Here is an 18,940-nt window from a genome sequence, read left to right on the forward strand (position 1 = left end):
TACCGCGGCCGATGTGGGGGGGCGACGACTCGCTGCGTGCGCACCAATCGACGCAGGGTTTGCTTGTGATAGCATGTCTGTGCGAGCTGCAAGAGCCTTGCGAGGAGTGTCACCCCGCTTGACGGTCGCTTCGACATCTAGCCTGCCGCCTGTCCGACCTCAATGCGGCGATCGGCGAGGCTATGCTGAGGAAAAGGGAGCGCCTCCGCCGCAGCCTTCAGGTGAGCACAAGCCGACTCCTCTCGACAGGCGGCTCAGACTGCGCCGTCATATACAGCTGCGCCATTTGAGGAACCTGCCGGCATAAATGCTGCCGATCACTTCAAGGACCTACAACAGCCTCTGCACGAGTTTGGCAGCTATCTGACCGGATGTCTGCGTCAGTCGCATTGCCGTCTGCACGCCTGACCGCGCTTACTTGATCGGAGACAGCCAAATTTATACAGCAATTCTCGGTGTACAAGGACGAGTTGACGCTTTACGTCGCGCCCGACTCGGTCGTGCAAGTCCTCACCTTTCTACGAGATCATTCCAACACACAGTACAAGTCTGCCGTTGATGTCTGCGGTGTCGATTACCCGACCCGGCCGAAGCGATTCGAGGTCGTCTATAACTTGCTCAGCGTGAAGCACAACTCCCGAATCCGCGTCAAGACCTACGCCGATGAGGTCTCACCTGTGCCGTCGTCTGTGGGCGTCTTCAGGGGCGCAGACTGGTGCGCATGACTTGAATTTCCCACTCGCATCTGCTAACGTTGGCCTTTGCCGCGCAGGTACGAGCGTGAGATTTATGATCTTTTCGGCGTCTTCTTCACTGGTCATCCCGATCTCAGGCGAATCCTGACCGACTATGGCTTCGAAGGTCACCCGTTGCGCAAAGGTACGTCCGTGTGGCTGATGATGTTCGCTCGCTAACGCTCAGTGGATGTGCCAGACTTCCCCCTCACAGGAACGACAGAAGTGCGCTACGACGAAGAGAAGAAGCGAGTCGTCTCCGAACCGCTCCAGCTCGCTCAAGCCTTCCGCAACTTCGAAGGCGCAGCGTCACCCTGGGAGCAAGTCGGCGAGGGAGTGTCTGCCCGTCCAGAGACATTCACGATCAAGCCGCCTGAGCCAGAACCGAAAGAAGGCGAGAAGAAGTAGATATCTGTAACGCATCTGCAATTACGTGTGACAACAACACATCTACACCTTTGCTGACTTTAGTCGAGATAGCGAGGACGCGAGGTGGGGCCATTTCGATCGTCTTGCGCACCGCGCTTCTGCCCTCTGGTTTGATCTTGCTGAGGCAGCGGCTGGGCAAAGCCAGCTGCAACTGCCATTGCCTGAAACTGCTGTAGCTGGAAGCCCGCTTGCATGCGCATCGGCGGCGGCAGTGCTGGGTTATTCATCATCATGAGACACTGCATCATCTGAGTCTGGATCCACATTGGATCCATCATGCCCGAAAGCCCATTGACAGCTGGCGCAGCGGCTTCTGCCGGCGCAATGCCTGCTTCCGCTTCGTTTGAAGGCGATTCCACCTTTGGTTTCTGGTCTTCGCTCGTGCAGTCTTCAGGCTGCTGACTGCGATGAGCCCTGCGCCACCTAGGCCTAGAATGGCTTACCTTTGCCTCCTCCGCCAACTGGTCTTCAGCCTTGACTTCCCCTTCTTCCTCTTTGCCATCTTCCGTCTTGGCCCCAGGCGCGTTGTCGTCGCGAGATTGCTCGACCATCTCTGCAATATATTCCTTCACGCGCGTCCGACGATCTTCATCAGGTTTGAGCGCATCGAGACCTTTGACCTTGCTCTCGCATTCTGGACAGATCATGCTGTTCTTCTCGAGATAGGGTCGTATGCAAGTCTCGCAGAAAGACGTAGAGCAACAAGGTACGATGACCGCATCTTTGAGGAGCTTTGCGCAGATCGGACAGCTCAAGTCCGGGTCAGTCGGTTCGAGGTTTTGCACATCGGCTGGCGTTAGATTCTTGCGACCGGTCTTGCGTTGCGCCCACGATGCACTGGTCCAATGTGAGCGATCTTCCTTCGAGACGAGCTAGTTGATACTTACGCATCAGGACGGGCAATCACAAAGCCACCATCAGCAGTGACCATGACACCTGCCGCAGCCCCTTCCGTGGGCGCCTCGACTGTCTGTAAGAAGCTGCGAGGGATACCAGTCGTTCGCCTAAGTTTGGGTTTGTTCTCAAAATTTGGATCACTGTTCGTCGCACAGTCTTGTATCCAATGACCTATGTCATCCGTCAGCTACGACAAAGCGCTCGTCGTGATCAAACATACCCCGCTGACCGCATCGATGACACGTATAGTCGCCCGGTGGCGGTCCACGCTGAATGCCATGAACAAAGCCGGGCCGCGGAGGTGCAGCTCCCGGCTTGCTGCCGATAGGCGCAAAAGGTCGTGGACCCCTCATGCTGTTCAGCACATCAGCTTGATGCAAAAGTTCGAGACGTCTGGAGCGTACTTTGAGAGTTGGGAGGACTGCTGCTCCCATTGCTGGCCGGATTGAGCAAACATGGCGGCAAGCCGAGACTCCTCATCGTCACCTGCAGGCACAGTGGCTGCAGCGTTGTCGAATCTCATTGACATTGGACCTTTGGCTTGGAAGGGCAAGGAAGGAGCCGAGACGGTCGTCGCAGCCGCGTGAAGTGTAGACTCATCGACGATATACTTTTGTGCATTGCCTTGGCCGCGTCGCGAGGCGGGAGTCCGTCTGGCGAGCACGGTTGTCGCGCGAGGTACGATGGTCGAGTCATGTCGATACTCTGAAAGGCACAGCAACGCGCAAAAAGGCAGGATCGCAAACGTCAGCGCATGTCATTTGAGTCTCCACGCGCGCCAACATGATCCATTGCTGAGGCATGTAGCTACTTGCAGAGCAGACAAGAGAAGTCCTCACCTTCGTCCGTCTCTGGATTGAAGATGGCAAAGTCAAAATCGCTTGCCTTGCCGCCCATCTTGTTGGCAGCGATGATGTCCTTCTTGATGTCGAAGACCGAGATGCCCGTGCCATCGAATGTGATCGTGGAGGCATCCTTTTGTGAGCGAAACTTGTAGTAGATCGAGCTTGTCATCTTGGAGGCAGGAAGAGGTGCGGAAGGTCAGATCAGTCAGCAAACAATGCCAGCGCCAGCGCCAACGCCGCAGCAGTAGCCCTCAATACTGGCGATAGTCGTCAGGCAGCAGCCCGATCGTGGACCTCTGTTCCGACTGTGCGGCCAGACAAGCAACGATGCACTCGATAGGACTCTATGTATCGAACAGTATCTGGACCAAGTTGGGCGTGAGCGGGAAGATGAGATGCGCGGCGTAGAGCAACGCGTGACCAATCAAAATCGAGTACGTGCCATATCAACAGGCTGTGCTTCCCCGTGGCATTGCGCCGTCGCCGCGACGACAAGTTGCCGTCGGTCGCTCTTTTCCTCTTCTTCTTCTTCCTCTCGGCCACATTCGACCGAGCAAGAGCAACCATGTTCAGCAAGGTCATCGTCGCAAGCGTACTGCTCGCAAGCGCATACGGACGTGCGCTGTCTGAGCATTCCTCTCGCGAGCTCGCCCTTTCCAAGTATGATGAGCTCATCGCCCGCAGTCGCGTGGCATCCGTCAATCATGCCAACGAGGACTTTGTCAAGCGTGGCTATCAAGGCATCATCCTGACCGTCTACGTGCCACCCATCACGAAGCCTCTGGCCGGTGTGACGTGGTACTCTGGCTCGAAACAGCGCGTCGAATGGTCAGTAGCATGCCAACACAAGTGATGAGCTGAAGCAACTCCTTTGCTCTAGGTCAACTGCCAAACTCCCCGAAGATGGCAAAAAGCAGAATGGCACGCTCGTTCTCGGCTATCTCGCTGACGATTCTGAGCATCTCATGCTAGGTAAAGTCATTGCCCTAAGCTATGGCTACGCCTTTGAAGAGCAAACACAGACACGCCCCTTGCCAAGGACTTCAAGCTCGGCCGCGGTCATACGTACATCACAGTGCCCGACGTACCCGAACGTGATGATTACATTCGTCCGTCACGTATAGTCATGCTTCACCGAGCTGACGCACGCTAGTCAGTCTGTCTCTTCGGCGACTCGGGCAATATCTCGGCTCTCTTCACGATCAAACCTCAGCCGCCTGCCAAGCGTGATCTCAACATCAACCTGGACTCGCAAGACACAGAGGTGCTCAAGCGTGCCCTTGATGAGATCCACGACGAGCTCGACAAACGCGAACGCCAGCTCTTCCATGAGACGCTCGACCGCCGTCAGGTCCACGACGATCAGTTTCACGGTGTCAGCGTCTGAGTTCTCAATGCAGTCAATTGGAATTTCGTCATTTCTTTGTTTCAACATGTCTAGTCTGCGAATGTCTATCGTGTCTCTAGATCGTAGGCGCGCTTGCAGGAAGGCCAGGCGGCTTCTTGAAACCACAGATCTGCTGACTTTGACTGCCCCCATTGTTGAGAGGCGAAGCGTACTGATTGCCGTTCGGGTTGCTCGAGTTCGTTGCAATCGAGGGCTCACTGATGTCGCAACCGAACAATGGCTTCGCACTTGGGCCAAACAGTGACTTTGACACGTACGTGGAGATGTCAGAGATCGACTGTGCTGTGGCACCGACTGCCGTTGGAATGCCGGAGAAGATACCCTGATAGACCGCGCAAGTGATCTCTGATGTCTGGGCGTTGTTCTGTAGCAAGGCACCGAGCGGATTGGGCAGAGGCAAGTTCTTTCCGGCTGCCAGGTAGGTAGGCACAAGACCCTCAACAAGCTGTGCCACGCCGTAAGGTGTCGTACGGCGGTACCAGTTGTCTGGGAAGCGCTCAGGCTGATAGCATATCTGCTGAGTCGCATTGTCGATTGTGTAGCCCATCAAGGGCGCCAGGCTCTCGAAATTGCTATCACCGCCGGCGCCGTATGTTCCGTTTGAGAAGAAGTTCGGCAAGAAGGGATACTCGCCAAGAACGACGACGATAGTGTATGCTTGGAAATACAGACGAGGATTGTAGGCAATCGATTCCTTCGAGTTGATGCCAAAGAGCTGATTTGCGGCAGGGACGTTGAACTGGCCGCCGTTGGCTTTAGCAGTCTCGATGAAGCGTGCAAAGCGGCGAGGTGAGCCGTTGTGATCGTCCCCGTTATTGAGATAGTAATCCTCTCGGGTAGCTCTGTTGAAGTGCGTTAGCTTCCGCTTGTACCATACTGCTAGCTCAACTGACGAGATATCACCCTCGCAACGACTGTGAGCGTCGAGCCCGTACTGTCTACCGGCTGCTTTGGATCCAATGCCAGTTGCGCTGTAGGTGCGGTCATCCTCGCCACCCAATGAAAAGACTTCGGTCTCGATATTGCCACCGAAGGCAACGGCAATCGTGACGAGAAGAGCAGCTGTTCATTGGGTCAGCATAGCTTGCGAGCGATGCAGCGTTGTGAACCTACACAGATCCGGACCCATGTTGAAGCCACGCTCGGTGGCTGTGATGACATCGCCCGCTCTGACAATGCCTGATCGATTGAGATAACCATGATTAGCCAGAGTGTTCAGGCCTGCTTGTCATTCAGCGTTGCAAAGTCTCGGCATTGAGAGTACTCACCCGGACAGGGACCTCTCTGGTCGGTCGGTCCAGGCGCGATAAAGTTATAGCCTGGCTCCGGACGCTTCTGGTTTGGGTCGACAACGGCCGCAACACCTCCAAGGATACCATCCAGCAGATTGGCAGGAGCGCCAAGTATTTGTGGCAGGCCACGTTTCTTCAGCGCTTCGTGACCGACATCGCCTGGGATATCTCTGCTGTCGAGGGCTGCCAACATGGCTCAGCGGTGGCGGCGAAGTCGGTCACAGGTACTCACAGATGCCATGCGACTCGAGGTATGGGCAGGCAATGGGCGAGCACAGGCTGACTGCAACGAGCGAGAGCGTCGTCAACACTGCAAACGTGCGCATGATGCTCGTAAGTAAGCAGGCTGAGAGGGACAGTGCCCGAGAGGCTTTATAAGATGTATCAATAGCAACGCATGAAACTGAGTCGGATCCGATCAAGCCAATGACGTGAGAGCAAAACGAGGAGCGAGCGACATTGCAGAGCCGGAGACACGCTCATCAGTGCTAGGAGAGCATGGCTCGGAGGTGCCGAAAGTGGGTTTTAGAGCGTCTGTCGATCTCATGAAGATCCAAATGATCGACAGCGACGTCACGAACGATCAAGGACAGCTGTCGTGAAATTTGTGAAAGCCGCCCACGGCCATATCGCTGAGGCGCGCCGAACGTTTAGTGCAAAGCTGCGCGTGTGCGACGCCACCGGTCCATGCCCGCCCGAAGGTCCCTCAAAGTCAGACGCTTTTCACGTTACAGTCTTTGCTGCAAGCATGACATCAAAGAGGCAAGTGGGCTTGCCGATCGCACTGCAATCGATACATCATCATGAGGGAGAGTGCCTAGCACGTGTCTGAGCCCAGGTCGAGCATGCTGTCTATCTCTTCCATCTCGTGATCTTGGCTTTCGGCAGCACGATTGCCGTGACGTTCTGGCGATAGAGACTCATGATATCGATGGCCGAGATAAGGATCGTCACTCGACGGTGACCATTGCATTCGGAGATCTTTGTTCTCTTCTTGCGTGTATGTTGCCAATGCAGACCAAAGTGAGCATGCCTCATGAATTGCACCCGCTTGCACTCGATCGTCTCGACCGTAGCATTCACTCATCGCCGGTGAAGAAGCGAGGTGGAATTGACCCGGTGAGCCGACGTTCCATTGGTCAATGAGCGCGACGCGCTGCTTCCTGATCGTGCCAGGTATCTCGAGCAGGCCAGGAATCTCGATCGCTTTCTCGACATCTTGCTCTTCTCTTCTCAGTGGATCACTCCGCTGCGCAGCAACATGAACGGAAGACGGATATGGCAGGAATGGCGATAGTTTGCCGAGCGATTTGCGTGAACCTTTCGAGGTTGCAGCTTCCTCGATCGCTTCGTCAGTCGACTGAGACACGAGTGGATTGCAGCCAGGACAGGAGAGCACAAATTCCTTGATGAGCTGGCGCGGTAGGAGAACATAGTCTTTGCTTGCACGGACTAGCGTCTTGTTGGCCGAGAGATGCTGAGTGCCTTGAACGTGAGCGGATGCGATCAGATCGTAGTACTAGCTCGAAGTAGAATCAGCCGTTTGCCAGGGATACGGAGATAGGAGAGACCTCGTCTTGGATCGCGACGACCTTACCGAGTCGCATGAGGAATTGCTGGCCTTGAAGAATGAGCGTTTTGAAATTTTGCTTGCGGACGTGTTGAAGTGCGGCCTGACCGTGTAGCTTGATGAGCGGATTAGGTGACCCGTTGACTGCTTTGCAGATGGCCGTGTGGGTGGCTCTCGTGATAATTCGTCGCCATCGATTGCCTTGACCGATCTCGCTCGCATAATTGTCCAAAGCGACTTTGAAGTCATGCGGCGATGTCAGTCGCACCTCATCTCCTCGGTCTGTGGCTGACATGCTGGCGAAGAATGGATAGAACCGGAGCGCTGCAGATGCCAAAGAGCAATCAGGGGAGGTAGCAACGGGTCTATCGCCCTCGACGCGTCTCGGAGCTGTCAAAGCTAGAAGCAGATGAGAGCGTGCATACAGGGTGCGGATACATTACACTGATGTCAAATGGACCATCGAGGCTAGTGTGCCTGCGAGTCTATAGCTCGTCCTTCTTGGCATGCGTTGAGCCAGCAGAAAAGACTTGCTTGTATTCGATAGGAACGCCGATCAGCTTTGGTACTGTTCTTGCATTCGCCTTTGTATGCATGCAGGTCAGTCACAGCTTGTCAAGCAGCCGACTGACTCACTCGTCGAAGGAACATCGCAATCTTGTTCGTCGGGCAGGGCTTGCCGCCCCACCGATCTTCGAAATGAGTGATCTTTTCGGAACTGTCCAGCTCCATCCTCACGAGCGAGTCCATCACTTTTGTCGCCTTGATGGGCAGCGTGTACTTTTGCTTCTGCGTGCTGCTCGTGCGCCTGATGAGCTCCGTCGGGTGTACAAAAGCCAGGAGGCGCACTATTCGATGAGGTTGGGCTCGTTCGTGACGACCTTCCACTCGAGTGTCTCGCTGATCGGGAAGGCTTTGGGCATACCCAGCCATTGTGGGTAGTACTCTGCCGATCCTTTGCAATACGCTATCGGGTCTTCAAAGATTGCGCCCTCTGTCCAGGATCGCTTGAAGATCTCCGGGCTTGGCTTCGAGCCAAAGAGGGCCATGGCATCTTGTACGAGTTGGAGGCGCTTTCCTTCGAGCGGGATGCCGTGATCAGTGGAGGCTGAAGAGGCGGCAGTGGACATCGTCGCGAGACCGAGCGAAAGTGCTGGCAGGAGGGAGCGTGATCGATGGCAGCTGATAGAACTGACGAGCAAAGCTATTGACATGCACGAGAGTCTCATACAACGATGCCGTGTCAGCTGCAATTCTATCGGCGATCGTTGCTGCGATAGTCCGACGCGTCGTCGTCGCCTTGGCCTTCACTCGCGCGGCCACGCTGTGAGCCGAGGAGCTGACGAGATGCCACGACTTGGCGATTCGTACAAGAAATGGGACGACTTGGAACTCAGCGATGACAGCGATATCGAGGTACGGCGGACTGACGCAGCCAAGATGCAGCCAGCTCATAGTCATCCAGACTCATCCCAATATCGACACAAAGTCGATGATCAGGCAAGCTAGCATGACTCTATGCATTTATGAATGTGCTGATGCAGAGACTGCAGATGGCGACAACGACAGGCAGGCCCGCCCACTGCCGAATCATCTTGTGCTCACCTTGTTGCAGATCCACGAGAAGCGAGAGGAGCGCAAGCAGAACATTGCCAAGCTGACAGCAGAGATCAAACTCAACGATACCCTCAAAGACCGTCTCGAAGCCATTCGCAGCGAGGCGACGACATTTGATGCCTTCAGACACGCGATGCAAGCGCTCGACGCAAAAGTACCAAAACCTATGACGGACCCCAAGAAAGCTACTCCGAGCCACGACGAGATGATCATGACTCTCTTGATGACTGTTGCCGGTCAAGCTGCAATCTCGCCCGAGAGCGACAGAGACGAAGCTGTAAAATCTCAACTAGCTTACCATCTTGGCGAGTTAGACAAGCGAACGGAGCAAGCCAAGATCGAGCTGGCAGCCGAAGAGAAGGAGAGCAAGAAGCACATCACCTCTGAAGACCTGCATGAAGGTTTCGCTGCGGGAGTACGCCGGGCTTAAGCTGTGAATGAATAATGCTGACGTGTCGTTCAGTCTGTGAACAAGACGCCAAGCGCTCAACCCATAGACCCTCCCAAGCCAAGCGTAAACAAAGGCAAGAGCAAGGAAATAGAGGTCATCAACTCGCCTGCAGTAGCACAGGCACAAGCAGCCCAAGAAGCCGACGACACCGATCTGGAAGAGCTATCGAGCACAGCCAGGGCATTCAGTCAGATCAAGATGGGCGACTGGACATCATCGTACCGGGCTATCTCTCAAGCGGGGTCCGAGCTACTCAAAGATTCGGTCGTCGACGCCATGTTGCTCGAAGCGTTCCAATTGGGCATGGCAGGTAAGAAGCAGGCCTGCATGAATTGCACCAATCAAGCCCTGATGATACAATACTGCGGCAAACTCGGTCGTGATGGTGTCAGCCTCTTCTTCAAGAAGTAAGCCTTTGGGCCCTCATCGTCGATAGGATGCTGACTCTTACAACCAGAATGCGCGAGAATGTGCAAAAAGCTCAGTCTGTCTTTCTGGCGGACGTGAAGGAAACTTTTGAGCGGTTATGGGCGAGATCGCAAGTCGTTGCAGAGGAGCAAAGGACAGGTGGCGAAGAAGTGATCCAGCTCGTTGCAGAGAATCCAGACACGGTCATCTCGTTCGATGTCCCGCAAGGTCCGCCACCCGAAAAGCTCGTCCTGGAAGGCGAAGGAACAGAAGACCTCGATGTCGAGGATGTGAGGAAGTATCTCCAGCGAAAGTGGGACATCTGGCAGACCTTGGCGCCCGCGCTGCAAGAAGCTCTCAAGACTGGCTCGCTCGATCAAGTCAACGTCGTGCTGGGCAAAATGCCCGTGCCTGAGGCAGAACGCGCCGTACAAGTACTCGACGAAGGAAATATTCTCAACTTTCGCTCGTCAGAGATTCTCGATCAGACTATGGAAAGCAACTAGGTCGATGCATTGCCTGCTTGTGCTGCATCGTCGATGCCCAATGCAAAAGAAAGCGCAACGCGTTCCGCGAAGCGCCGCCGGCTCTCTTCGTCTGGCATGGCGCTTGCTTCTTGCTTCAGCAAAGTGAGACGTGTCATGAGTGCCGCTAGATCCCCTTCTTCTTCGCCTTCTCCGTCTGAACTCATCATGGAGCTCTTGCCACCAAAGATTCGCCGCTGCATCTCCTCGAGTTCCGCTGAGGAGGGCATGTCATTATCGCCTTTTGGCTCCGCAGAGACAAAGTCGCTAAAGTCATCGTCGAAGCCTGTGGGAGCCGTCGCTCCGACGCGAGGCCACAGGTGGGTCTGTAGCGTACTAGCCAGATAAGCATAGCTCGTCACTGCATGTTTTGTAAGCTACCATGACCGACTATGTCACAGTCGAGCGCACTATCACGGCCATCGTCGCCTGTCTCGGGCGCGTGCTCGAGATCGACGAGCTCGAAGCCCTGCTCAACAGCGACATCCAGCCATTCTGCTTCGACAGCATCCCCGTCCCTGTTCGTGTGACCTTTGACGAGAGCGAGAATGGCAATGTCTGGCATCTGATACGCCGCTATACTAGATAACAGTCTCGAGATGATGAGCGGTTTGGCATCGTAATCGGACAAGACGATGAGAGCAGGCACGCCCTGGAGCTGTCCCAGAGCTGTCGATAGATCATATGCTGTCGCTATGCTGACTTTGGCCTCGTAGTAGCGGTTCTTGAGGCGCCAGACGTGAGAGGGCTCATTGCTCAAAGGGGCAGCATCTTGCTTCCTCAATTCTGCGCAGATGCTGAGCGTCTGCTTCAGTCTGCACTGCCTCGCGCACCGGCAACAAAGCTAGCTGTGATGTGTTCGCTGACGAGTGAGAGCACGAGCAGGGTACTCTCTGGGCTTGACATGGCCTGCCTCGATAAATTGTTGACATCGCGTGGCTTTGCCATCCTTTGATCTGGTTTGATCTTGCCCGCTTGCTCCCTTGATGTCGACGGCCTACGTCAAACAGAAGCTCAAGTCTGCCCGCGATCTGATCGGCAAGAAGGACTACGAGGCCGCCTTGCAAGCAGCGAGCGATGTCGTCGATTTTGAACCCCAAAATTACAACGCAAGAGTGTTCATTGCTCTGTGCCAATCTCATCTCGATCGAGCGACCGACAGCGAGGCAACGTACCGCAGAGCCATCGAGCTTGCACCTCATCAGTCTTTAGCCTGGCAGGCACGCCTTACGTTCTCAGCGGAGTCACAGCTATTCACGCCTGCTGCTTGCAGGGCCTCGCGACCCTCTTCAAAGATCAGAAGCAATGGGACAAATATACCGACACGCTGCTGTCAATGCTCGACATGTATGTCGAAAGGTACTTGGGTGATGGACTTGATGGATGGATGATCATGTCTGATTGTTGCGTGCAGCGCCGACGCTTCAAAATGCGCCGAGACAATCGAAAAGCTGCTCGAACAGCGACGAGAGAGAGGCACAACCGAGCAGGTACGCGCGACGAAACAGAACCTAGCCTCTCCTCACGAGTCTACAGATCGTCGAAACGCTCGCATGGCTTCTGCCCGGGTCGAGATTTTACTCATTGCTGGCACGGTTGCCGCCTCCGGACGCGACGATGCCCGAAAGTACGGCCACATACTATACCCAGACTGCGATCCACGACAGCATGCCTGTCCTCGAGGAAATCATCCGCATCCTAGAAAAGGCCGAGCGCAACAGAATAGAAGCCGAAGTCATGCAAAGGCGGCAAAGGTTGGCCGGTCCCGTCACCTCAGCCGAGCAGACTCGCAGAGCCGTCGATAGAGAGATCCTTGCTGTCTCCGATCTACCTCGCTACTATGCTACGCTGCTCGATCAGCACTCGGCTACGGACGAATCGCGAAGGCAGACCGAATCAAAGCTGCTTCGGCATAAGCATGCCCTGCTCATTGCTCTGCCCGCGACAGCAACCGTGCCAACGCCAGATCTGCCTTTATCCAAGCTCAAGAGATGGATCGCGCTCAAAGCCCAATTACGACACGAGGTGCTCGACTTGACGCGAGACATGGTTCTGTTAAAGCTGCCTGATGTGCTCGCCTGGCATATTCAGCTTGACTGCAGAGATTATTCAGACATCACAGCATACGATAGGACAGTCCTATCGAATTTTGCTGACCTTTTCGAGGATGACCCGCTCACTGACATCATCCGAGCGTATGAAACCAGCTCGCGGCCGCACGCCAATGGCGACGAAAGGCACGATGAGCCGTCCCTATCGAGCGACGCCATCTCAGATCTCTACGCACGAAGCATAGAACGCTGTCAGCCTTCAGCAATCTGTGCAAAAGCACTGACGATCAATTACTATGCCGCACAAAAGGAGCACGCCACTGTCATCGAGATTGGCGAAGCAGCCTTGCAAGGCATACAAGCTATTGTCGAGGACTACGGACAGTCAATGCCTGCCATCACTGCAATGTTTGAGCGACAGATGGCACTGGCGTATGTTGAATACGACGCGCCAAAGCATCACGTCCGCGCACTGCGGCTGCTGGATCCATTGCTATTGACTCGACCTGATGATGCCGAATGTCTCTTTGCGCGTGCGACGATCAGAGCCGCATCGGAAGAGTGGAAAGACGCAGAGAAGAGCTTCACGGCTGTGCTTGCTTCGAGCAGCGCATCAAATTCTCTCCAGGCACAAGCCAAGGAAGAGCAAGCCTGGTGCCGAGTTAACCAGAGCGATTTTACTACAGGCCTGCAAGGTCTCGAGACAGCGCTAAGCGGAATCTTTGATTCGGTGGACACGGCCCATGAAAGGCTGGCGCGGTTGCACTGGCGTATAGGAAGCTGCTACTGGCGCATGGCAGGCGACGATCGCCCTGCCAAGCAACTTGCGTACTCTTCTTTCATCTCGTCCATCAAGGCAGACTCGCTCTTCGCGCCTGCATTTACCTCCCTTGGCCTGTACTACCTCGAAGCGCTCGAGCCAGCCGATCATTTGAGAGCTTCACAATGCTTCCAGAAAGCGTTCGAGCTCGATGCCACGCAGGACAAAGCAGCGATGCTGCTTGCCCAAGAGTTCGCGTCGGCTTCGCAATGGGATCTCGTCGAAGTCGTCGCTCGTCGCGTCGTCGGATCGAGCGTCACCTCAGATCAATCGACAAGACTTCCGGTCGGCTCAGCGCTCGCAAAGCGAAGTGCTTGGGCATGGAAGGCTATCGGAGCTGCAGATTTGGTACGCGCACTTTCACAGGCCATCGTGATAAATGCTTACGCTCGCCGAATAGGATGGCAAGCGATATGACAGTGCAATTACATCGTTTCAGTCGGCACTACGGGGCTCCCCTCGCGACGTGTCCACCTGGATGCGACTTGGCATGTCATATAGGGGATCTGGCAAATACGTTGCAGCACTGAAGACATTCGCGCAAGTCCTGAAGCTTGCGCCTGATTTTTGGCAAGCCAAATATTGCATCGGCGAAGTGCAGCGCGCCATCGGACTCACTCGAGCGGCTATTGATACATTTTCGGAACTGACGGCAACGCGATCCAGCGACGATAGCTTGACAGTTGTGCTTGCCGAAACGCGCGTGCTGCATTCGCGCACGCTGTTCAGTACCGGCTACAACGATCGAGCAAAGGAGCAGCTTCTACTTTCCATCAAGGCCACTCTCGCCATTTGCGAACACGATGCGCTGGCTCAGCAATGCACTAAAATTCTCGCCGATGCCTTGGAAGCCTTCAGCTCGTGCGATCTTGACGACGTCAAGGACACTGTTCGCGAGCAAGTTGCTACTGTACTGGCGCACGTCGGAATGAAGGATGCTTCCGATAAGGCCAAAGTCCACGCTGTCGATGTGCTTACCACTGACACGATCACTCATCAAGCGGGAAGACTTCCACTTAGTTCACTCTGTGCAGCCGTCTCGGTGCTGTGCTATCAGTGGCGCGTCACTGCCTGTCAGAAGGAGTACGAGCGTCTCGGATCGGCATGGTACGATCTTGCTTTATCGGTCTACGCGCTTCGGAAGCATAACACGCTTGTCCCGACACCCGAGCTTGCCAAAAAGTGCACCGAGCAAAGCATAATGTGTCTGCGCTTAGCATTGCAGCTTGAACCACGTAATGCTCTCTTCTGGAACGCCTTAGGCATCACAACGATTGACACGAGCGCTAAACTCAGTCAGCACGCTTTCATTCGATCTGTCGAGCTCAACGGACGCAGCGCGACAGCATGGACAAATCTTGGTCTGTTCTATCTACTTAAGGACGATCCTGAGCTGGCCAACAAGGCTCTTTTGCGCGCTCAAGTGTTGGATCCAGAGTACGCACGGGCGTGGATGGGTCAATCGGAGTTGGCCCGCGCAAATGGCGACCTTTCTGCCGCTTTCGTCCTCGTCGAGCACGCTTGGGCTTTGCCGGGCTACGTGTCTTCGATCGATTTGACCTATGCCGAACAGACACTCGGCTCGGCGGATAGTCTCACTGGGTCTGATGAGCAAGTGTCGAGACTCTCGTCTGGACTGTATGCCATGTCTCGACATCTAGCACACCAGCCGGAAGATGCCACTGCTCTGCACCTTCATGCCCTACTGAGCGAGCGACTCAATTTGCTTGATCAGGCACAATCGAGTCTTGAGCAAGCTGCCACTGTGCTGGAAGGTCTATACGAGACTTCAGAGTCAGAAGAGACGGAGCGCCGGTTCGTCATTGCACACGCCAATCTAGGCAGAGTCAGTCTGGCGAATGGCAATCTCGATGGGGCTCTGACTGCCTTTGACGCCGCTCTGAGCTTGCTCGAAGATCTTCCGGAGGATGACGAGCAAGGAAGCGCGCTGAAGCTGCAAGCCATGCTCGGACAAGGTCTCGCTCTGCATGCTCAAGGCGATTCCGCGGCGAGCTATGAAGTACTGCAGCAGGCCAGAGCTGAAGCGCCTGATCAGTCTTCGGTATCGCTCAAGCTTGATTTAGCGCTCTCGAAAGTCTTGTGCGAGCGCGAAGATGGTGCAAGCGTATCGGAAGCCACGGAAATCCTACAAGGACGCCTGAACGTCATGGATACTGGCACTCGAGGCGTTGTCGGTGTCGTGACTGCGCTTCTGGAGCTGGCCTTAGCGCAGAAGAACAACAAATTGTTTGCCGACACGCTCAAGTATGCCTCGGCTTACGACGCAGAAACGACAGATGGGCTAGATCCTACAGGTCAGATCGCACAGCTGGCTGCTACCTTTCGATTGCGTCAAGGGGATACGCAGGGTGCAACAGAGATCTTGGCTGCGCGAGTGCATCGTCGACCTTACGACGCAGCAGGTCGATACCGGCTTGTGGAGAACATGATGGACGCGCAAGTTGGATCTGCCGATGAGATGGCCACTCTTCTGGGCGAGGGCGAGAGAAACTCGGGAAATCTAGAGACATACCTGCTCCTGCAGTCGCGACTTGCTACACTCAGAGGCGACACTGATAGCGCTATCGAGTGCGCACAGAGAGCAGTCCACGAAAAGCCTGGATGTGCGGCAAGCAGAGCAGCCTTGCAAGTAGCAATGGACGCGCAAAGATAGCACCAATTGCATGTTGCCCGTACATACAATATCATCATCACTGCTGTTGCTGCTTCTGCATCATCTCTGCATTATGCTCTGCGAACCGTAGCCCGACTCTGTACATCTGATTGATGAGCTCGTGAGCTGCCGCGTGCAAAGAGAGACTCGCCTGTTTGAATGAGCAAGGAACTTGTCTGAGCAGTTCTTGATGCACTCGTCCTGCGTGACTCGTGATGAGCCATGGCGGGAAGCAAAGCATGACGAAGCAGACTTGCCTCTTTGGATGTGACGGCTTTGGTCGTAAAGTCATTGCAGCAAGTATTGAAGCATCGCTCGACCAAGCCGCTGTAGAGCTTGAAAAAGTCGTGCATCTGCCTCTTTGCGATCGTCGCCTCGAGCATCTGCTGCTCTTGCGGCGTATAGTTTGAGCCGTCCATGATTGCAGCGCCTGACTCGGACCTGCTGTGACTCCGAGGCCGGCTCAGAGAGGTCAAAGTCGATCGATGACTCGCAGACGGGCGCGATATAAATTTTGGCAGCGCTCGCCTCTGTCGATTGTAAGGCGCTCGAGATGGCAGTCAGAGTGAGATACGAGTCCGGCAGTGAAGTGGGAGTCTTCTCAAAGGTGTGCACACCTGACTGGCCCATCATCTGCCGCCTGCTCACCAGCAGGGCGGATTAGCTCACCAATTCGTACTGTCTGGCGTCGATGGCCACTGGAGCGAACAACTTTATCTCTACCTTTGAAGCCGAGCTGGGAGATGTGATTCCCGTGATTCAGACGAGTATAGCCGGCACACGCATCATCGGTCGACTGACAGCCGGCAACCGACACGGATTGCTCGTTCCCTCTACGACGACAGATCAAGAGCTGCAACATCTGAGGAACTCCTTACCGGACTCGGTAGCCCTGCAAAGAGTGGAAGAGCGACTGTCTGCTCTGGGCAACGTCATCGCTTGCAATGACTATGTCGCGCTCGTTCATCCCGACATCGACAGAGAGACCGAGGAGATCGTGGCAGACGTACTCAAAGTGGAAGTCTTTCGACAGACCATAGCCGACAACGTCCTGGTAGGCTCATACTGCGCCCTCTCAAATCAGGGTGCTCTCGTACATCCCAAGACGAGCATACAAGACCAGGACGAGCTGTCGAGCTTGTTACAAGTTCCTCTCGTGGCAGGCACAGTCAACCGAGGCTCGGATGTCATCGGTGCAGGCATGGTCGTCAATGGTATGCCCAACCTGCGCTGGCATAGTCGGTGCTGATGTGATGATCCAACAGATTGGGCATCTTTTGTCGGGCTCGACACCACAGCGACAGAAATCTCGGTCATCGAGGCTGCATTCAAGCTGGGCGGTCAGACGACAGACGCAATCGGCAACATGCGCGATACCCTCATCGATCAGTACGCATAGCGTTCTGGTCATGCTGTCTTTTGCATAGACATCGCAGTACAACGTGTATGGCATACAGGACTTGCAAGACGATTCATGCGAGCGTTTGCGTTGATGCTGTCTAATGACCGTAGTCGTATCTGGACAAGCGATCAGCTTCGTCCAGGATGATGAAACCCATGACGCACTTTCTGTAGAACGACTCCGAGTCGGATGGATCGCTATTGGCGCCCCGCTTGCTGAAACCCTCTTCGCCAGCCTCCTCGAGCTTCTTCCTCTCCTCCTTGTCTTCGGCAAGCCAAGCTAGAGCAAGTTCGAGCAGCCTACTGCCCGCTCGATTGGGATCGTTCATTCTGTCCAATACGCCAGCAGGTACTCCCTCCGGTTCGCCCTTGAAAGGCCAAAGCAATGGCGCAGGCGTCGTCGTCTTGCCGAGCTGAATGTGACAGACATGCGTGGGGAAAGAGTCCAGCCCGTCGAAGATGTGGGTGGCATAGCAGACTGTTGCGCCACGTGTATCACATTCCTCGCGTAGAAAGGCGAGCAGCTTCGTTCGAACGAGCACATCGAGGTCAACGGTGACCTGCACTACTTCAGATTGCTACAGTCTGCAGGACTGGAAAGCTGACTTCATCGAGGAGCAGGAGCGTCCAAGGTGCCATGAGACCAGAGACGATCTGCACGCGTCGTCGTTCGCCGTCGCTGATCTGGTGCATGTGCCATTTGAGATCCACATCGAGGCTGACGACGACAGTCAGCTATATGGTATGCCGAACAAAGAGAAGAGCTAACATGTCTAGCAAGCGATCCCTGCGCTCTTTGTGTCTGTATCCGCCCACAGAATCGAGAAAGTGAGCAACGCCGAGATCCGACCTGACGACAGGATTATTGGCCCACTCTGTGCCGAGATAGGTCACCCCGGCAGGCGTCTTCCTGAAAGGGTCCTGCCCCAGCACCTTGGCTTTGCCCTTTGTGAGTCGCTTGCCCGCTAAGATCTGGAGCAACGTGGATTTGCCGGCACCGTTTGCACCGACGAGGAGACATCTCGAGCCTTGCTTGAGGTGCAGATCGATACCGCGCAGTACGGCCGTCTGATCGCTGCTAAAGGCAAAGACGAGATTGTCCAGCAAGACGGCATCCTCCTCGCTCGATCCGTTCGTCGCCATTGGCTTGGACGGGGGCAGCGGATCGCGCGTTGTTCTGTCGATCTGCAACAGAGCTTGAGGTTGCCGGCTTCCGGGACCTTCTGCGGCGGGTGCTCGACCGTATCACTTCAACGTCAGACCCCTGCGCGCAGTGCACTGAGTAACGCATGGCGTGATGTTGCACGCAAGACCCACAGAGCACTCCACTCGATGCTCATCAGTGCGCCTACGTCAGGATCTAGCAAAGTCCTCGCTCGATGGTCATAGCGCTGGAACATGCAACATCTGGGATGCATGGCTGGGACGCTTTGCCGTGACGCATCAAGAGCGCGTGCATCGGCCTCATCTCGGGTCGTGAACGCAGCCACCAGCCGTGACGCGTTGTGCACCGGACTGACACAGCCCTTGCTCCTATAAGACGCTTTCTCAGCGTCAGCTGCTTGAACAAAGTAGATTTTGCAGAGTCAGCAATGGTCTATCGGGCATTCTCAAAAGCTTGCATCATCGTGAGAATCTACTATGCGCCTCAAGACAAAAAGGATGCCGCGGCGGACAAAGCGACTTCCAGATAGATGCCAAGGTACATTTTGTCCAAAGAAGGGGGCGAACTGTGAGCTTACAGCAATGCGTACACAGCTTTGCTAGGCTTTCATGTGGTCTGACATGGCTGGAAGAGCAAAATGCAAATTTTGGCTAG

At 55.1% G+C, this 18,940-nt stretch overlaps 12 protein-coding genes across 12 annotated transcripts; 6 read left to right on the forward strand and 6 right to left on the reverse strand.

Moving 5' to 3' along the window:
• Positions 1-73: 73 nt before the first annotated feature.
• Positions 74-1,142, forward strand: L969DRAFT_52568 (uncharacterized protein; the record flags this gene model as incomplete). The annotated part of the gene is made up of 5 exons (XM_014710736.1): positions 74-221; positions 278-379; positions 433-715; positions 773-879; positions 934-1,142. The coding sequence occupies 5 exons, from the start codon at positions 74-76 to the stop codon at positions 1,140-1,142; spliced, it is 849 nt and encodes a 282-aa protein (XP_014566222.1).
• Positions 1,143-1,199: 57 nt separating this feature from the next.
• On the reverse strand, positions 1,200-3,320 carry L969DRAFT_77888 (uncharacterized protein; the record flags this gene model as incomplete). The annotated part of the gene is made up of 6 exons (XM_014710737.1): positions 2,900-3,320; positions 2,465-2,765; positions 2,281-2,414; positions 2,051-2,231; positions 1,607-2,000; positions 1,200-1,558 (listed from the first exon to the last, which is right to left on the reverse strand). Exons 1-6 carry the CDS (start codon positions 3,072-3,074, stop codon positions 1,202-1,204), a joined length of 1,542 nt encoding a protein of 513 aa, XP_014566223.1. The 5' UTR covers positions 3,075-3,320.
• Positions 3,321-3,470: 150 nt separating this feature from the next.
• L969DRAFT_52262 (uncharacterized protein) lies at positions 3,471-4,292 on the forward strand (the record flags this gene model as incomplete). Its single annotated transcript, XM_014710738.1, has 4 exons — positions 3,471-3,733; positions 3,786-3,877; positions 3,928-4,014; positions 4,063-4,292. 4 exons carry the CDS (start codon positions 3,471-3,473, stop codon positions 4,290-4,292), a joined length of 672 nt encoding a protein of 223 aa, XP_014566224.1.
• A 6-nt stretch (positions 4,293-4,298) lies between these two features.
• L969DRAFT_77894 (uncharacterized protein) lies at positions 4,299-6,226 on the reverse strand. The gene is made up of 5 exons (XM_014710739.1): positions 5,838-6,226; positions 5,582-5,788; positions 5,427-5,534; positions 5,207-5,375; positions 4,299-5,155 (listed from the first exon to the last, which is right to left on the reverse strand). The coding sequence occupies exons 1-5, from the start codon at positions 5,929-5,931 to the stop codon at positions 4,369-4,371; spliced, it is 1,365 nt and encodes a 454-aa protein (XP_014566225.1). The 5' UTR covers positions 5,932-6,226; the 3' UTR covers positions 4,299-4,368.
• Positions 6,227-6,422: 196 nt separating this feature from the next.
• On the reverse strand, positions 6,423-8,108 carry L969DRAFT_83009 (uncharacterized protein; the record flags this gene model as incomplete). Its single annotated transcript, XM_014710740.1, has 3 exons — positions 6,423-7,124; positions 7,177-7,574; positions 7,808-8,108. 3 exons carry the CDS (start codon positions 8,106-8,108, stop codon positions 6,423-6,425), a joined length of 1,401 nt encoding a protein of 466 aa, XP_014566226.1.
• Positions 8,109-8,522: 414 nt separating this feature from the next.
• Positions 8,523-10,157, forward strand: L969DRAFT_96176 (uncharacterized protein; the record flags this gene model as incomplete). The annotated part of the gene is made up of 6 exons (XM_014710741.1): positions 8,523-8,591; positions 8,641-8,675; positions 8,729-8,744; positions 8,791-9,207; positions 9,256-9,650; positions 9,701-10,157. 6 exons carry the CDS (start codon positions 8,523-8,525, stop codon positions 10,155-10,157), a joined length of 1,389 nt encoding a protein of 462 aa, XP_014566227.1.
• A 145-nt stretch (positions 10,158-10,302) lies between these two features.
• L969DRAFT_96177 (uncharacterized protein) lies at positions 10,303-11,081 on the reverse strand (the record flags this gene model as incomplete). Its single annotated transcript, XM_014710742.1, has 4 exons — positions 10,303-10,332; positions 10,436-10,536; positions 10,587-10,961; positions 11,009-11,081. The coding sequence occupies 4 exons, from the start codon at positions 11,079-11,081 to the stop codon at positions 10,303-10,305; spliced, it is 579 nt and encodes a 192-aa protein (XP_014566228.1).
• Positions 11,082-11,161: 80 nt separating this feature from the next.
• L969DRAFT_96178 (uncharacterized protein) lies at positions 11,162-15,720 on the forward strand (the record flags this gene model as incomplete). Its single annotated transcript, XM_014710743.1, has 5 exons — positions 11,162-11,395; positions 11,449-11,534; positions 11,590-11,665; positions 11,712-13,394; positions 13,447-15,720. 5 exons carry the CDS (start codon positions 11,162-11,164, stop codon positions 15,718-15,720), a joined length of 4,353 nt encoding a protein of 1,450 aa, XP_014566229.1.
• Positions 15,721-15,757: 37 nt separating this feature from the next.
• L969DRAFT_96179 (uncharacterized protein) lies at positions 15,758-16,139 on the reverse strand (the record flags this gene model as incomplete). The annotated part of the gene is made up of 3 exons (XM_014710744.1): positions 15,758-15,818; positions 15,872-15,921; positions 15,978-16,139. The coding sequence occupies 3 exons, from the start codon at positions 16,137-16,139 to the stop codon at positions 15,758-15,760; spliced, it is 273 nt and encodes a 90-aa protein (XP_014566230.1).
• Positions 16,140-16,252: 113 nt separating this feature from the next.
• On the forward strand, positions 16,253-17,571 carry L969DRAFT_89622 (uncharacterized protein). Its single transcript, XM_014710745.1, has 3 exons — positions 16,253-16,934; positions 16,986-17,238; positions 17,287-17,571. The coding sequence occupies exons 1-2, from the start codon at positions 16,412-16,414 to the stop codon at positions 17,117-17,119; spliced, it is 657 nt and encodes a 218-aa protein (XP_014566231.1). The 5' UTR covers positions 16,253-16,411; the 3' UTR covers positions 17,120-17,238; positions 17,287-17,571.
• L969DRAFT_592399 (uncharacterized protein) lies at positions 16,760-18,621 on the reverse strand. The gene is made up of 5 exons (XM_014710746.1): positions 17,891-18,621; positions 17,728-17,839; positions 17,287-17,681; positions 16,988-17,238; positions 16,760-16,934 (listed from the first exon to the last, which is right to left on the reverse strand). The coding sequence occupies exons 1-4, from the start codon at positions 18,262-18,264 to the stop codon at positions 17,220-17,222; spliced, it is 900 nt and encodes a 299-aa protein (XP_014566232.1). The 5' UTR covers positions 18,265-18,621; the 3' UTR covers positions 16,760-16,934; positions 16,988-17,219.
• L969DRAFT_96182 (uncharacterized protein) lies at positions 18,419-18,888 on the forward strand (the record flags this gene model as incomplete). The annotated part of the gene is made up of 3 exons (XM_014710747.1): positions 18,419-18,594; positions 18,646-18,823; positions 18,880-18,888. The coding sequence occupies 3 exons, from the start codon at positions 18,419-18,421 to the stop codon at positions 18,886-18,888; spliced, it is 363 nt and encodes a 120-aa protein (XP_014566233.1).
• Between the last annotated feature and the right edge of the window lie 52 nt (positions 18,889-18,940).

Source organism: Mixia osmundae, assembly GCF_000708205.1.
Source record: "Mixia osmundae IAM 14324 unplaced genomic scaffold scaffold_9, whole genome shotgun sequence".
NCBI lineage: Eukaryota > Fungi > Basidiomycota > Mixiomycetes > Mixiales > Mixiaceae > Mixia > Mixia osmundae.

Bases quoted from the DNA above. Each gene is read 5' to 3' on its own strand.
- L969DRAFT_77894 (XM_014710739.1), bottom strand. From the start codon at position 5,931: ATGCGCACGTTTGCAGTGTTGACGACGCTCTCGCTCGTTGCAGTCAGC. The intron at 5,376-5,426 runs GTAGGTTCACAA...CCCAATGAACAG, and splicing joins CAACATGGGTCCGGATCTGT to CTGCTCTTCTCGTCACGATT. The intron at 5,156-5,206 runs GTCAGTTGAGCT...GCACTTCAACAG, and splicing joins CGTTGCGAGGGTGATATCTC to AGCTACCCGAGAGGATTACT.
- L969DRAFT_592399 (XM_014710746.1), bottom strand. From the start codon at position 18,264: ATGGCGACGAACGGATCGAGCGAGGAGGATGCCGTCTTGCTGGACAAT. The intron at 17,840-17,890 runs GTTAGCTCTTCT...TGTCGTCGTCAG, and splicing joins AGGGATCGCTTGCTAGACAT to CCTCGATGTGGATCTCAAAT. The intron at 17,682-17,727 runs GTCAGCTTTCCA...GAAGTAGTGCAG, and splicing joins CGCTCCTGCTCCTCGATGAA to GTCACCGTTGACCTCGATGT.
- L969DRAFT_89622 (XM_014710745.1), top strand. From the start codon at position 16,412: ATGGCCACTGGAGCGAACAACTTTATCTCTACCTTTGAAGCCGAGCTG. The intron at 16,935-16,985 runs GTATGCCCAACC...ATGATCCAACAG, and splicing joins TGCAGGCATGGTCGTCAATG to ATTGGGCATCTTTTGTCGGG.